This window comes from Lonchura striata, chromosome 9, assembly GCF_050655825.1.
Source record: "Lonchura striata isolate lonStrDom1 chromosome 9, ASM5065582v1, whole genome shotgun sequence".
Lineage (NCBI taxonomy): Eukaryota > Metazoa > Chordata > Aves > Passeriformes > Estrildidae > Lonchura > Lonchura striata.
The window spans coordinates 3,213,896-3,229,500 of record NC_140711.1 but is presented as its reverse complement, the minus strand read 5'-3'; the positions used below and the strand labels follow the sequence as shown (position 1 = coordinate 3,229,500).

Below are 15,605 nucleotides of genomic sequence, written 5' to 3'. Positions count from 1 at the left end.
TGTCCAAATAACAAGGCAGATATCATTTTTGAACACTTTACCACATACACTCCTTCTCATTTCATTTAAAAGCATTAGGGCTGTTAAACCTGTAAATGGCAGCCCCAGAGCCAGGCAATAAAAATGCACTTAGAGCTATTTTAGCCCCACATGTAAGTAATTCAACCCTTCAGGTTATTAGAAAAGACACCAATTGTGACAAAAGTGAGAGGCTTTTTCCCACCATTCATACAGCAGGCTGAGGAGGAGAGATGCTATTTCTCCAACCTGCTCCATCCTCACTTTGTGCTGATAACCCTCTTCTGGCCAGGGGTGGGTTTCAGTCTGTAATCAGCCTGCTCAGAGACCCTTGCACACCCCAGTGCAAGCTCTGCCCTGGCCTGACAGACACACCTGGAATGCACAGACAGAAATGTTCATGAGAGAGGTCTGAGCCTGGCTCAGGGCAGCCTCCAGCACAGCTGGACGGGCTCACCCTGCTGGGATTTTGTCCCTGTGTGCTCACGGGCTGGGCCAGACAGCACTGCAGAATTCTGCACTTGTTGCCAATTTTCAAGGTCAAGTCCTAGAAAAAAGCCTGGAAGAAAGGAGGGTGAGGGCTCAGAGGTGACCTTGTCACTCTCCACAACCCCCTGAAAGGAGGTTGTAGTCATGGAGGGTTGGTCTCTTCTCCCAGACAACAACTGACAGAATAGGAAGATACAGCCTTAAGCTGCACCAAGAGAAATTCGGGTTAGACGTTAGAAAAAATTCTTCACTAAAAGAGTGACTGGGCACTGGAATCGTCTGCCCAGGGAGGGGGTGAAGTCACCATCCCTGGAGGTGTTTAAAAAAAACCTGGATGTGGCACTCAGTGCCGTGGTTTGTGTCATGAGGAGGTGTTAGGGCATGGGTTGGACTAGATGATCTCAAAAGGTCTTTTCCAGCCTCATTCTTTCTGTGATCCTCAACTGTGAGGTTCCCAGGCACCCCAGCCCTGCCCCTGAGCTGGGTCACACCCACACAGGGGCTCTCCCTGGCATGGCTGGCAGACTGAAACCCACCCTGGGGAAAGCCTGACTCCAAACACAGCCCTACAGCAACTGTGCTTTCCTGCCAGTTCAGCATTCACATCGAGTATCCTTGCTGGAGCAGCCCTGATATTGAACGTGCCTGGTAACATCTGCTGGATACTTGAATGTATTTAAAGAGTTAAATTACAGGAAGCAAATTAATGCCTTGCAAATAGAACTCGGACTAAGACACATCATAATATGTAATTTCAACTAGTACAGCTAAGCTGGTAAAACCAAATGCTTTCTCAGGCAGTAATTGAATTTCTTTGGTACAAAGGGCTAAACAAGGACAGTATCATTGTCACCATGAAGGTATAACCTGTTTCTGTCAAACCCCTTTCCCTCACTTATTTCAGACCTGGTGGAATGAGACATGGTTTTGCCTCTGGTCAATGCACTGGAATAAACTCCTTCCAACAGTAACCTGTGCTGGCCTCAAAATCATTCCTACACGGCAGAGCTGTTCCTCTCTCCTTTGGGCACATCTTGGAAAAATAAAATTACTGTTTGTTTATCTGGCTTTGTTCAGAGCCCAGCCAAGTTAAGGATGGATTTCACTCTCCTCCCAGTGACCAGCAAATTAAATCAATAGGATCCCTGTTTCCCACTTGGAGGAAGGGATTCCAGGGTAAGCTCTGCTCTGCACTGCTCCATAGCCAAGGGGCAGGAGACATCTCCTCAGGTAATTTCTCCTATGGAGTGAGGAATAAATTGCACATAGTGCCCCTCAAGGGGAGCACAGACAGCCACTTGCAAGGAGAAGCACTCCCAGCTCCCACTCAGTGAGCTCAACCAACACCTCCTGTTCCCCTTCCCAGCCAAAGGCCAGGCACAGGCTCAGCTCCTGACACCAGAGCACTGCCAGGGCTCCCACACCACTTCTGCAACCCTGCTCAAAATGCCTTTGCTAGATTCATTTCAGTGGGCATAAGGATGCCATCAGAAACATTCACTGTCTCTAATTAAAAGAAGATGCATCATAAAAAACAAGTGCAACTCTTTATTCTTCATTCATAGGACTGGAAAGGGTTCTGGCACTGAGGTCAACCCACCTGGCTACTCAGCAGTGCTCTCTGAGCCAACACTTGGCCATTACAAAGGGTTGGTGTATTTTTGTTTTGCTCTTGGCTTTTTTTGTTTGTTTGAGGCTTCTTTGTTTTGCTCTTTTGTTAGGGTACTGGAGAAGTTTAGTCCAAAAGGGTGGCATCCATTTAACAGAGAACCTGGCTGGAGATCCAGAATCCTTTTATTCTGGGTTCCTAAAGCTCCTCCTCCACAGTGGAAAGCACAAGCCTGCTCACACCTGCAGGGTCTCAGACATCAGGGAAGTTCCTTGTTCCTCTCACACTTCTGAGAAGGCAAATCCAGCACTTAAACTGCAGCCAGCTTATGCTGGGCTGATGGCAAGGGACTGAGGGCCAGACACCACATTTTGGACACTCTGGCTTAGAGAACCCAATATGTCACTGGGGCTTCTCATCCATTCTGTTATTGTGATATCATTATAGCCCAGGGGCAATGAAAAACATCACTGCTTCTAACCAGGCTGGTACTATAACCACCCCAGCCTAAAGGCTGTCCTGAAGGCTCTGCATTTAGGAATTCAAAATAGCAAGTGTTGGTCTCTACTCCTGATCTGTGCTTTGAGTTCAGCCTTTTTTCCTCTGGGCTTTCTGACTTCCAGTGTGGTTCCTCTGAACCAGCAGAGCTGCCTGTCTGGATTGGCCAGAAAGGAGCCTGGGACACATCAGCAGCCCCTGCCTCTTCCAGCAGCTGGGATTGCCTGCAGGGAGGGCAAGAGCAGCCTGGTTTGCTGCCAGGGCCAGTGATAAGGAAACAGTCCCTGATTAGCTGTGCTCAGGCCTTGGCCACAGCATCCATCACAGAGCCACTTCCCCTCCTGAGCTGAGAGAACACCCAGGAAAAACCTGATTGTAACCAAGAGGCCAAATGTCCTTCAGAAGGAAGCTAAAGAACTCCTGACACATCCACAGATGCTTAAAAAAACCTGGTGAAGTCCCAAAATAGTAACCAGTAAAAGTAGCTTTAGGAGCTACTAGCTTTGTTGATATAGTATCTTCCCAGTACAATAATATTTATTCATTTCTGGTGAAATCATTATTTGTTAAATTGAATCTCCAGAGAGAGCTTTTACTGATGGCTGAAATAGGTGGATGTTTAGGAACTGAGTTGGTCTGAGTGCAAAAAGATCTGCAACAACAACAAAAGACAGGCTTATATAACACTCACATTATCTCTGCATCTCTGATATCAACTTGTTATCATACTAAGAAAGCAAGAACCTTCCTTTAGATGCCAGAACTTATCCAAAGCTAGAAGAAATAACACTCATTACAGATCAGCCCTGTTCCTTTAGAGCAGCTGAGTCCTGGAAGCAATGCTGTGAAGCAGCCCCCATGCCAAGAGATGGATTGCACAGGCTGTTTTCATAAACCACCCTCAAAACCAAAGACCACATTTCTTCACTTTGGCAATCGGTAAACCTAATTAAAGAGGAGAAACATTGCAAATGAATGCACTTAATTTTGAAGAAAATGTGCAGCGTATGCAAACTTGTAGCACACTGAAAAGATGGCTGGGCATCCTTTTTCCTCTCCTCAGGTCTCAGGAGCTCTGCAAGAAAAACAGCTACTGAGTCAAAGCAGGGGAAATGCACCAATTCTTGCCACCCAGGTGTCACAAATCACCCCAGATGCTTCTGCACACTCTTTTCCAAAGTCATGGAATCACTAGTTTGGCTTGGAAGGAACCTTTAAAGGTTCCAGCTCCCCAGAGTAAATAATTGATCTACAGAGGCTTGCACACAAAAATTCTGCTCTGGATGAAGAACCCTCAATGAGCAAGGGGCTGATTCAGTGTGGCCAGAGAGGAAGGAGCAGGGCACCCATCCACAGACAGGCTCAGGGATCAAATTATGTGAAGGTAACTCCCCTGGGATTCACAGACACAGAATTTCCTCCCAACAGTGAGGGAACAGCATTGCCCTGGTGTCCGAGCAGGGCAGGGCTCAGCTCCAAAGCTCACTGAGTACATGCAGTGTCACATGGGGCTCGTGTCACTGCCAAAACTTCTGGCCACAACCTATTTAAACATGTTGTGTTTTTAAACACTTCTTTCCAAACAACAATAACAAAACAGTGACTGGCAATAATAGAACTGGAGGTTGTATAAAAAGGAAATGGGGAATTGTTTAGGCTAATCTTTAAAAGGACCCTTAAATAAGATAACATTGCCTACAACACACGGGGCCAAAGATTAACATTATGTTGATTTTGTACTGTGGTTTTTGTTTTTTAAACCACTGCAGGAAAGGAATAAAGTCCTGTTTATTAATGTTAGCTTGACTTGGAGAAAAAAAAGAGGGTAATCTGGCAATATAAAACTCAGAGGGGACAGGGGTGGACCTAAAACCTGAAATCATGTGGATTTCAGCATTTGCAATTACCTTAAGGTAGGTAAGGATTCAAATGCATCCTTAAGCATGGACTGCCATAGTCTGTGGAATCTATGTTTCTGTTGAGATGGTTACCAGTCCCTTCAGGCCTATTGCAGCCCCTAGTTAATCAGTTAATCAGCCCCTAGTTCTAATAAAGCGAGGGTTATGGTATTTGCTCACTGAGTTATGGCCTGCAAAACCTTAGATGGTTTATTTAGCATACCTGATTTCAGCAGCACAATGACCTCGTGACATGAAAGGGCTCTGCAGCACTCCATGGCACAGCCTGCCAGCCACAGAAAGGTCTCAAATGATGCTGCAGAGTAAGGACTGCTCACCCCTGCAACTACAGAGAGGCTGGTCTGATGATTGGCAGCAATCAAATTATACTTTCCAATATGGCAAGCAGTGGAAAAGGCTGCTCCAGATGAACACACTGCAGCAGAGACTTCTTCACTCAAAGTTCTGTTACCTAAAGCAGCAGGAAGGGAGAAACACTGCAAGGAGTGAAGTGTTTGATGTAGAGTCAGAGCCACAGGATTGCTGGGACATGCTTCATGCCCTGGAACCCCAAAAGTGACAGCCACACCATGGAATATATCTGGAAGGGACACTACTGGTTTTGTCCCATTTGTTTTGCCTGGCAAAACAGATTTCTTGTCAGCTCCAGGCAGGTTATTTAAAATATGATGGAGCCTGTGAAGGACATCAATATTTGCAGTAGCGCCATATTTCAGATTTTCCAGACATTTTTTCTATGCCCAGATCCAAACCAAAAGCAGATAGACTGTGATAGATTCTGTATCTTGAAGCTCAGAGCAAAAGGTCTATGGAGAAATTAAAAAAAAAAAAATACCCAACCAAAAACGTAAAGAAGTGAAGTCTCTGCTTGTTTTTCCCTTCCCTTTTCCAGGGGGGAACAATCCTTCATTGCAGAACAAATGAGGCTCCAACTCCTGACTTGCAGCTGGCACACAGAACATTGAACAAGATTATGTACGGCACAGAATGCAACACAAACCAGTTGTTTCCCCAAAAGCTCCAGAAGCATGGAGTCATACATCTGATATGTACTGAACTCCAAGGTCTGGCCCAGATTTTTATCTGGCTATGTGAGTCCTGCCAATGAACACCACTCAAACACTTGGCCTGAGCTGTGTATTTCTGTGGAAGTTGGTTGTGTAGAACTGAAACCAATGCACATGGAGTCACAGAGCACTGCAAACACTGCACCAATGCTGCTTCTCTGCATTTCTGAAGCCTGTAGCTGCAGGAGTGCCAGGCACAGGCGAGCATAGCACACCCCATGCTACTTCTACAGAGGCTCCTCTCCCCCTGGAGCTTGCCAGGGCTAAACACACGCTTAAATCCCTGGGTCACCCTCCCAGTTTGTTGCAGTCCTCATCACCTATCAGGCTCTGAGTGGGTGCAGCTGGTCATTTATCACCTATCAGGCTCTGAAGTGGGTGCAGCTGGTCATTCTGCTCCCTTTATCACCTTCCCTCCAGAAGGTTATCACTCTCCCTTCAGAAGAACCCTTCAGTGACCAGCAGCACAGTGGAGTGGCAGCCAGGCACCAGGAGAGCCTGGCTCTGTTGGCAGTCCTGGTGCTGGGAGATGGCAGCACAAATCTCAACCCTGCTCTGACCCTCTTCCTGCTCCCCATCCCTGCAGCCTGGCACAGCTCTCCCAGGTGAAAGTGCAATTCCTCATGTCACAATACCCTGGCATGGATGCATCTTCTTGACAGAAAAGCAATGCAGCTTTTAAAAGGCTGGAAAGATTTCATAGAGTCAACATCTGGCAGCAGTTGCCAAAACAAACACAGCATAGGAATATTTGTAAAATAGCTGAGGAGCATTATGGATAAAAGGGCATTATACTAGAAACAGAGCAGCATATTAATCAAGGAACAATAAAGCTTTTAATTATATTTTAAAGAGTCTCACTTAAAACCAATACAAAACATAACTCATGTGGAATGACTGGCCTATTTCCCATTGGCTCCCTATGCCAGTTCTCCAGCTGTAAAATTAAGAAAACAAGTCTTGGGGGCATGAGGAAAAAAAGATTAAAGTCTAAAGAGCTCTAATAGAGGTGTAATTGATACCATGTTAAGTAGGTGGGCTGAAGATCACTATCCAAGTACTACATAATTGTGTTTGTTTGGAAGGAAATACCACAAATATGAGAAGAGGACTTGTGGCCATCGAGTACACAAGTGCAGATTCAGTGGGGAGGTCAAACACCCTTCAGCTCTCTCCCACCTCCTGTGACACTCTGAGAGCTCACACCAAACCTTCTGAGAACACTGACACTGCCTTCCCACAGCCACGAGGCCACTGTCACCCACTCACTGCATCCTGTGACAGCTGGCCTGCCAAAATATTCCTTCTTCTTGAGCTTTGAGCAGGCAGAAAGAGATAAGGCTGTGACATGCTCCTAAGCTGCACCAGACAGGGCATTTTACACCAAGTATCTGGAGCACACATGAATCAAAGGAACTTTCAGACATAAAGGAGAAAATATTGACAATATCTGCTGGTTTGAGGTGCTGAGAAGAGAGACTGTCATAGTTTACTGTCAGCTACACAAGGTCTGTATGGCCCTCTGCAGCACCCCCCTCATCTTCAGCTTCCACCAGAAGTGTCAGATTGATGGGAAGCCCTGCACGAGCAAGGTGCATCTCCATGGGAATCCACTGTGATGAAAGGATCTGCCACAGGAGATGGAGACCAGAGCAGCTGGGGCTCAGTGACACTGAGTGACACCCAACCGATGAAATGGCAGCACTGCCACAAGCACTTTATGAGTTTTTTGCCTTAAAACCCACCCCACTCAAACCCACTCTGTTCAAAATGACCTTCCATCTTGAAATTTCAGGATAACTATTGTTAGAAAACATCAGGGCAATAAAAGCTGTAACAACTCATCAGATATTACCAAAATGAGTGCTCTGTGTGAACACTTCCCCAGGCCCCACATGCCCAATGGTTTTTCCTATTCCTATTCAAGGGACCTAAGCGTTCTGTCTTCCACAAAGCTCTTCTTTGGAACTGCACACTTCCAAAGAAGCAGGACAGTAATTTGCAGTGTGGGTTTAACACACAGGACTCATGGGAAGTGTTCATGGCACAAACTCACAGTCTGGTGTCATTTGAGAGCCTCAAGGAAAAAACATCACCCCAGCTGAACACCCAGAACAAGTGGGATATTGCAAAAAATGGAAAAAAAGGATGGTTAATTAGATTCTAGTGACCAAGGAGTGTAAGGGTAGAATGTGAGATACCAAAAGTCATTCTGAGACTCGGCTACAGATGTGAAAGCTCATGACATAGATGTTCTGCAGCTGGATTTGTTAAAAGGGAACAGTAAAGCAGAAGAGGAGCTGCCTCACTGTTCACCATGTGGCTACACAGTCCCTCAGCTTTGGGATTATTTATGATTATGCCAGTGAATTTGTACAACTGGAAACAGAGACTGGGATGTCTTAGCAGGAAATGGTCTATGGAAATGGCCCAATGTCCCATGTTCTGTCTGGGAAGGCACTGGAAAACAGAGATGCCAGAACACAGAACTTGGAACAGAACAGAACTTAGCACAAAAGCAGCCATCCATGGTGATGTCTCTGATGGAAAACAACAACAGTCACAACTCCAGGTCAAGCTGTGATTATATCAAAGTCTGTAACAAACCCTGGCTGAGGGCAGAATGTGTCTGTAGGGGAATAAGGGTAGAAACCCACAGGACTGATTTGTGCTCTGGCCTTCCAAACTTTTTAGAGCAGGAGACAGATTGTATTGCTGAAGGCTTCTCTTGTCCAAACCATGCCAGCAAGAGCCTAAAGTTATTTTCTGCAAACAGGGGAAAAGTGAATCAAATTTCCAGCACTGGACAATGAACTTTTCAGCTCAAAATAAGCAGCAGAGATTCTCCTCTTTCCAACCAGGCTTCAACTGATGAATCCCTCAAAGAGAAGCCTAAGTGGTAATTTATATTTAAAAATATGCAGACACCATCTCATGAGTAATAGGATATTTAAATTACAGGCTAGCAGCACTGTAAACAAGCCAGGTCAGGCCCAGGAGCTCTCCTGAGGATGGGGTCCAAGCTTTGAGCAGGGCTCCAGGATGTGCCCTGACACAGGCAGGATGAGCACCCTCCACTAAACCAGGCAGAGATTACCCTGCCTTGGGGCACTTTTAGTTTTGACTCTTCAACTTAACCCAGCAGCCACCTGCTGCAAAACCACTTAGGATGATACAGGCTGATTCCAGGATCATCTCTGTAAATTACCCATGCTGGACTTGAACAGAATGAAGGCAGAAAATAGTGGTGCCCAGGTAAAAGGCAGGAGAACACTCTCAATGCTGGGACAGCAGATAAGCTCAATGGAGAGAACCTGAATTCATTTTGCTGTATTGCACAGGAGACTACACAAGGGATACTATTATACAAAAGAATTATTCCTTATCTAATTTCTGCACACCCAGAGGATTGTGCCCAGTGCCTGCAGACAATACATCTAGGTAGAATATTAGCACACTATCCAAGAAGCAGGCTGAAAGGCAGTACATTTTCACTAGGGCCTAATTCCACAAGAGAGTATATTTTTATGGAAAAATCCATTTTTCACTTTCACAGTGATGTTTAAGTATTGCAATACATTTTATGATAGTTTCCTCAACATTAAAAATACAACTTCAAATAATACAGGGCAATAAATGTGACACTTATGAATATGATGGCAAATGAAGCAGGAATGAGTTCTGAGTTCAGTTCTTTAAGGTGGGTTGATATATTGGGCTGACATACCTGTAAATGCCACTTTTCTTTGGCTTTGTTTTTTTCTTTCCTAGGCTTAATATTGCCAATGTCTTCTTGATTGGTGTTGGGTATTTTAGAGAGGACAGAGGAAAAGAAACGAGGGGCAGGATGATGCCAGTTGCTGCATCTGGCACTCGGTTGACAGTTTGAAAATTACTTTTAATTAAACAAGTGTTGATTTTTAAAGTCAAGAGTAATCTGAGCCTGTAACATGCAGCTGGGAAAGCAAACAGACATGAGTTCAGCTGATAAGCACGTGCTGCAGACAAGGAGAAGGAGGATAGAGACTGGGATCCCACATGATGCAGACACTCAGAAAGGCTGGGGCTGTGTGTGCACACGTGTGTGAGCACACGTGCACCAGCAAGGCCTGAGCCAGCCAGGCTGGGGCCAGAGCTTCAGTGAGAGGCTCTCCTCAGAATGCCAACTGATCAGAAAAGCAGGTGATTTGCAGGGATAATGTGACTTCTGATGTGACATCACCAGATACCACACCACCCTTGGCAGCAGACTGACTGGAGGAGTTGCCTTAGAGAGTTATCAGTCAACAAAAGAAGCCCCCCAGTCCCTGTCCATCCCCTCCCTCACTGCAGCTCAGAGGAAGGGGCAGGAGAACCAGCCCTGGCACACAACAGCTCTGCAGAGCAGGGAGCTACATGGGCAGGCAGTGGGGAAAATCCCACTGCAACAGAAGGAAACACTATGGACACCTGGCTCAGGATGGACAAAGCTTGTTCTTATCTGCTCCAGAGCCAACAAATCAGCTGAAATCAGGCCCATGGATGGCCTGACTGCAAAGGAGAGAGATGGGATATTTGCAGTAGCTCCTCTGTGGGTTGGAGCCTCTGGAAGGCAAGCAGCCAGCACTGCCCTTGCTCTCCCCACTCTCAGGCACTGCAGGTAAGATCAGTACTGTGTGCTCTCTCCACACTACTCAGATCTCCTTTCTCCTCTCACCCCAGATCACTACCAAATCAAGAGAATGTCCCTGAGGACTGCCCTGTTGGCAAGCCAGAGTCCAGAGGAGCTCAGGGCTCCTGCCCTGGTCAGCTGCTGCTGTCCATGCTCCACATTTGGCCAGCCTGGCTGCAGCTGGAGCCAGCGGGGCTGAGCCAGAGGAGCTGGGAGAGGGATTCCTTTGGGGAGTCCAGGCTGCAGAAAATGCAATCCTTCAGCTGAGAGAAAGGGGAGAAAGGGATGATGAAGTAGATTCTAGTGAGCAAGGAGTGTAAGGGCAGAATGTGAGATACCAAAAGTCAACCTGAGACTGAGCCGGAGGAGCTGGGAGAGGGATTCCTTTGGGGATTCCAGGCTGCAGAGACTGGAATCCCTCAAGCTGAGAGAAAGGACTGTGTCTGGAGGATGTTGGAAAGTTATTTCTGATAGGCACTGAAAGCTGGCACAGAATTAGCAGAGAATTAGGCTGAAATGGAGTTATGGTGCTCAGATGGGTGTGATCAGGCTGCAGCACTTCCAGGAAGGAATGTTTGAGGGAGCCAAGGCATGGAGCTCAGCCTGGGCACAGCTGCAGGAAAGGCAACCCACTCTATCAGCAGAGCCCAGGAAAGCAGGAGCTGGGACAGGGACACCAGAGGGGGCTGGGAAAATGAGGAGCAGGGGCAGCTGGCTCTGTGAACCTCCAGAGCTGTGTGAGCAGCAAAGGACTCTGGTGCTACGCTGAATATGTTCTTTACTGCCTATAAAAATGCCAGTATCTGAACCCAAAGGCATCAACAGCTTCTGAGATAGTGTCAGAAAATGAGAATTTAACTTTTTACCCAAAAGCAACACCAAGGGAACGTTAATAAGGAACAGAAAGTGAAATATGGGTTCACAGCTCACAGCCACAAGAAGAGCCTTGCTCTTTGAAATGTTCAGCTGCTCCCCACGCCCCAGCACTCCGTAACAAAGGCTCTCCTGGCTCCTTCCCTTGGCTCAGCCAGGAGGGTCTGAGAAAACCTGGCAACCTGGCCAGCACCCAGGCATTCCCCTCATGTCCCTCAGAGAAATTCACATTTGAGACTGCTGAGATCCTCAGACTTACTCATCTGACAAAAGTGCCCAGGAATTTCAGATAAAATAAAGAGATTTTGAATACTGCATAGATTCTTGCTATCTGTTGTGAAAATTGATCATTGTACTACGTTTTCTGTGAGGAAAAACCTAAAAAGAAATAATAATAATCAAAAAGCCCCAAATCCCCAGGCTGAGATAGTGACCTCTAGAGAGGTCAGAAGAGATGAGATCTGAGAAAATGAAAACTATGCTGCCATTTATTCACATGGCACAATTAAGGTAGTTTGAGAAAATGCACTGAAATTTCAACACTTCTTGTAAGCTGTTACACTTTAAAATCAAGGCTGTTCACAGACTGTCTTTTTAAAAACCAAGTATTTTTTTTTTTTTAATTTCAGTAACTCAGAATGTTTCATTTCTCAGTCATAATTGCTAATCAGGAAGATGTGATACAATCTGCTAAATCTCAAGAGTGCTAAGATATGAAGGGCCTTTAGCAGTGGTACAGGTAATTAAGTTTGTTATGATTTTCTATATATTCTGCAGCAGAAAATCTGATTGTTCTTTTGGCAAGGGGCTATGTCTGTTCATCTTCAAAAATGACCTGCTTTAAGTTTCAAAATAAATATTATTTAAAGTTGAAGGTAATTTTATTTTAATAGAGCATACAATACCAATGTATGTTCTTCATTACATACAGCAATTATTGGTTTTTGCTGATTAACCATTGCATTGAAAATGTGTCTGATATTTTTAATACATATTCAAAAGATGGAAACACTAAAGACAGGTGGTGTTAACTAAGATGACAGATCCTGTGGAGCTGTATTAACATACTGCACACTAAGAGTCTGGAATTTCATGCTGGCTGTAGTAAAGGGGAAGATTCAAGGAAGAGGCTTTGAACAAAAGGAGAACTTAGCACAACTTTTTCCTAATTATTGGTATTTCTCAGCAATTTCCACAAGACATTATGAGAAACAGTGACTGTGGGAGCTCTCCAGGGATTTTGCTAGTTGACAGTGGAAGGAGAATGTTATTTTGGGAGGATCATGGGGTTAGGGGCTCCCATTTCTCTGGACTGGGGTGAATACAAACCCTTTGTGCCACTCCTTGGGAGTGTTTCACATGGAATTAGAACTACCCTGAGACCTAAAAAATTCCACAGGTGTTCAGTACCTTGCGCAGAGGTACTCTAAACTCTCATTAGAGCCAGCTCAAAGGTGATTTATCTCATTAAACAGAAATTTGCACACCCCCTGATCTTAACCCTTGAAAATTCCAGCCAGTATTCAGAATAGAACCATTCTCAGTGCCATTAATGCACACACGTGCCATTAATGCACATCTGCTTCCAGCCAGCACATCCAATTCATTTTCTTCCTCAAGAAACTGTCTCAAGTGAAGCCCCTAACCACATGCATCTCACCACTTCCTGAGATTTACTCCCAAAACTATTTGACAAGCTATTAGAGTGAACTGAAAAAAGAAAAAAACAAACAAACAAAAAAAAACCCACCAAACCCCAAAAGATCAGTGCAACCATGTAGCTGCTTTACTGTACAGACAGCTGCTTTAGCAGCTCCATAAAATTAAAAGGATCTGACCAATTCCCATGCAGAGGCTTTGTTAATGTACAGGCAAAATTTGGATTTCTGGAAAATGCTTACTGTCGTCTATTTTGAAATGATACTTTTGCTTTGGTATATTATATTATTGAAGTCTCCAACTCTAACAAATATGTTAAAAATAAGCCAAGCTTGGTGCACAGTCATTTAACTTCATCATGTTTGTGTATTTTTCCTAAAAAGTATTCACTTAACACAAGGCAATAATCAAAATTAATTTATCTACACCCTGTAACAACCAGGTTTCCTTAGCACAGACTAACATACTTGCACTACCTTAGCCCAGGGAAGAATTAAAAAGAAGAATTAATGCAGCATTTTCAAGAAAAAGGTGTGAGCTTGCCAGGGATGCATCAATTATTACATTACCACCTACTGCCTGGGAATTTAGCCATCGTGCTTTTGATGATGGGCATTTTAAGGCATTAATGCTGGGCAATTTTCTCAAAATTCCTTTCAGGACAAATCTCCTTAAGCTCATAACATCTTAATGCTTTCCAAGAACAAAAGCCTTCCGTTCTACGAGAGCAGTGCTAATGCAGGATGCATTTGTGAGGAGTGACTTGCACCAGACCCCAGGAGAAAACAGATTACACTGCTGCTGATTCTGTGGGGGCAGCTAGAGAGGCCAGCAGGCAGAGAGTGATCTGCCGTAGCCACACAGCCCTGCCATGGCCAGAGAGCTCTGCCAGCTGTGGCTCTGCCAGCTGTGGTTCTGCCATGGCCACACAGCTCTGCCAGCTGTGGCTCTGCCAGCTGTGGTTCTGCCATGGCCATACAGCTCTGCCAGCTGTGGCTCTGCCAGCTGTGGCTTTGCCATGGCCACACAGCTCTGCCAGCTGTGGTTCTGCTATTGCCACACAGCTCTGCCAGGTGTGGCTCTGCCAGCTGTGGCTCTGCCATGGCCACACAGCTCTGCCAGCTGTGGTTCTGCCAGCTGTGTCTCTCTCAGCTGTGGCTCTGCCATGGCCACACAGCTCTGCCAGCTGTGGTTCTGCCAGCTGTAGATCTGCCATGGCCACCCAGCTCCACGGGCACTGCCAGGGCTCTGTGTGGCCCTGCAGACTGCGAGTCCCAGAGAGAAGATTGCCATGGGAAATCCTTCTGCCTCAGAAGGGAATTTATGAGCACATGCCAAACCTCAGGAACCACTGGCATGTGTGACAGGGGTGAAGTGAAAAGAGGAGAGGACCTGAACACTCGCCAGGGGAGGATTTTTGACTGTTTACCTTCTAAACTCACTGGCATTTACCCAGCAGCTGTGACCAGTGTGGAAGAGGATCACTGCAAAGACTTAACCTCAAGGCTCTTTCAGGGGAACATAGCAAACACAGAAAAGTTACCTGCACCAAAAACCAAGGCATGTATCTGCAAAACAGGGGAAAGAGCCCTTAAGTAAAGACACACCTGTGCCAGTGCTCAAGCCTTCTCTGTAACACTAGGGAACAAATAAAGAAGGATCTCTGTTTTATTACAAGCTTCTGCTTTTAAAAAATTACACTATTAAGGTGTATAATCCATAAGTCTATCTAAAAAGAATGCACATGGCAGAAAGAGATGGTATTTGATTATGTAAGTGGTGGCGGATTACATTGCACTCCAGTGTCTGCAGAACATAAAGGATTTGAAAATAATGATTTGATTTTTAACCAGATGCAGAGAGTTTGTCCATGGTGAGTCAGAAGCATTGTACTTTACATAAATGCTTCACAAATGGTGACACAGTAATTACAGCACAGAAAATGGCCACTATCTGTCTGCTCTGCACTTTACAGACTAAATAGAGATTTCATGCATAATGAATACACTTGTGTTAGCTCAATTCACTTTTTCAATATTATTTTATAAGGTGAGAATAATAAAAATTTAAAATCGTTATTCAAGTGTTACATCTATTTTATCAGGAGTTACATTTTTAATAAAATGCAACTTTACTTGAAGCACACATAATGTTTGCATAATCTGTGGAAGAAAATTGGCACTCTAGGAATTTATAATTTGCTTATTTCTTATAAAGCCTTTTGATGTATTCTGCAGATTGATAGGGTTTCAGTGTATTTCTACAGATAGAAAAATATTTTCTGTGGCTGGGTATTTGTTCCTTTGAATAGACTTATTTACAGTTTGCAATGCATTTTCATATAGTTTGCAAAAATAAGTTTATGATTTATCTGCAGTTTAAAAAATTCATTTCAAATCTTCTTTGAAACAACACACTTCCAGTTTCTGTTGTGACACAGATTATGCAAATGTGCTTGACAAAGAGGATGCAAAGTGATTTTAAAGTGGAAGTTCTGCTGACAGTGCCCAGACTGCTGTGTGAGCTCAAAAGGATTGGGGGTTTACAGCCCCATGGATGGACATTGATTACTTGGGGCTTTTCTTGGATTAATGGGGAGGCTCCCACTGGGCATTTCCCAGTGATGCATTTGGGTGTGATACCGAACCACTGCTGTGTCCCCATTAGTGTCACACACCTTTCTCATTTACTGACAAGCTGTCAGGGATCTGCTAACATGTCAGGACTCTGAAATGTGATTAAAGTTTTTGTTTGTTTGTTTGTTTGTTTTTGTTTTGTTATGTTTTTGTTTTGTTTTTGTTTTGGGGGGTTTGTTTGTTTGT

The 15,605-nt window shown here is 44.8% G+C and overlaps 1 protein-coding gene across 6 annotated transcripts in view; it reads right to left on the bottom strand.

The window, feature by feature from the left end:
* Positions 1-15,605, bottom strand: part of LOC110484836 (glypican-5-like) — a 348,921-nt gene that overhangs the window by 64,340 nt on the left and 268,976 nt on the right. For 4 of the 6 annotated variants that reach the window (XM_085586963.1, XM_085586962.1, XM_085586964.1 and 1 more), the window contains one exon: positions 4,736-4,984. The exons of the other annotated variants lie outside the window; for them this stretch is intronic. In XM_085586963.1, coding sequence (XP_085443089.1) covers positions 4,736-4,984 — 249 coding nt within the window. The remainder of the gene's footprint in view (positions 1-4,735; positions 4,985-15,605) is intronic. 6 annotated transcript variants of the gene reach the window in all.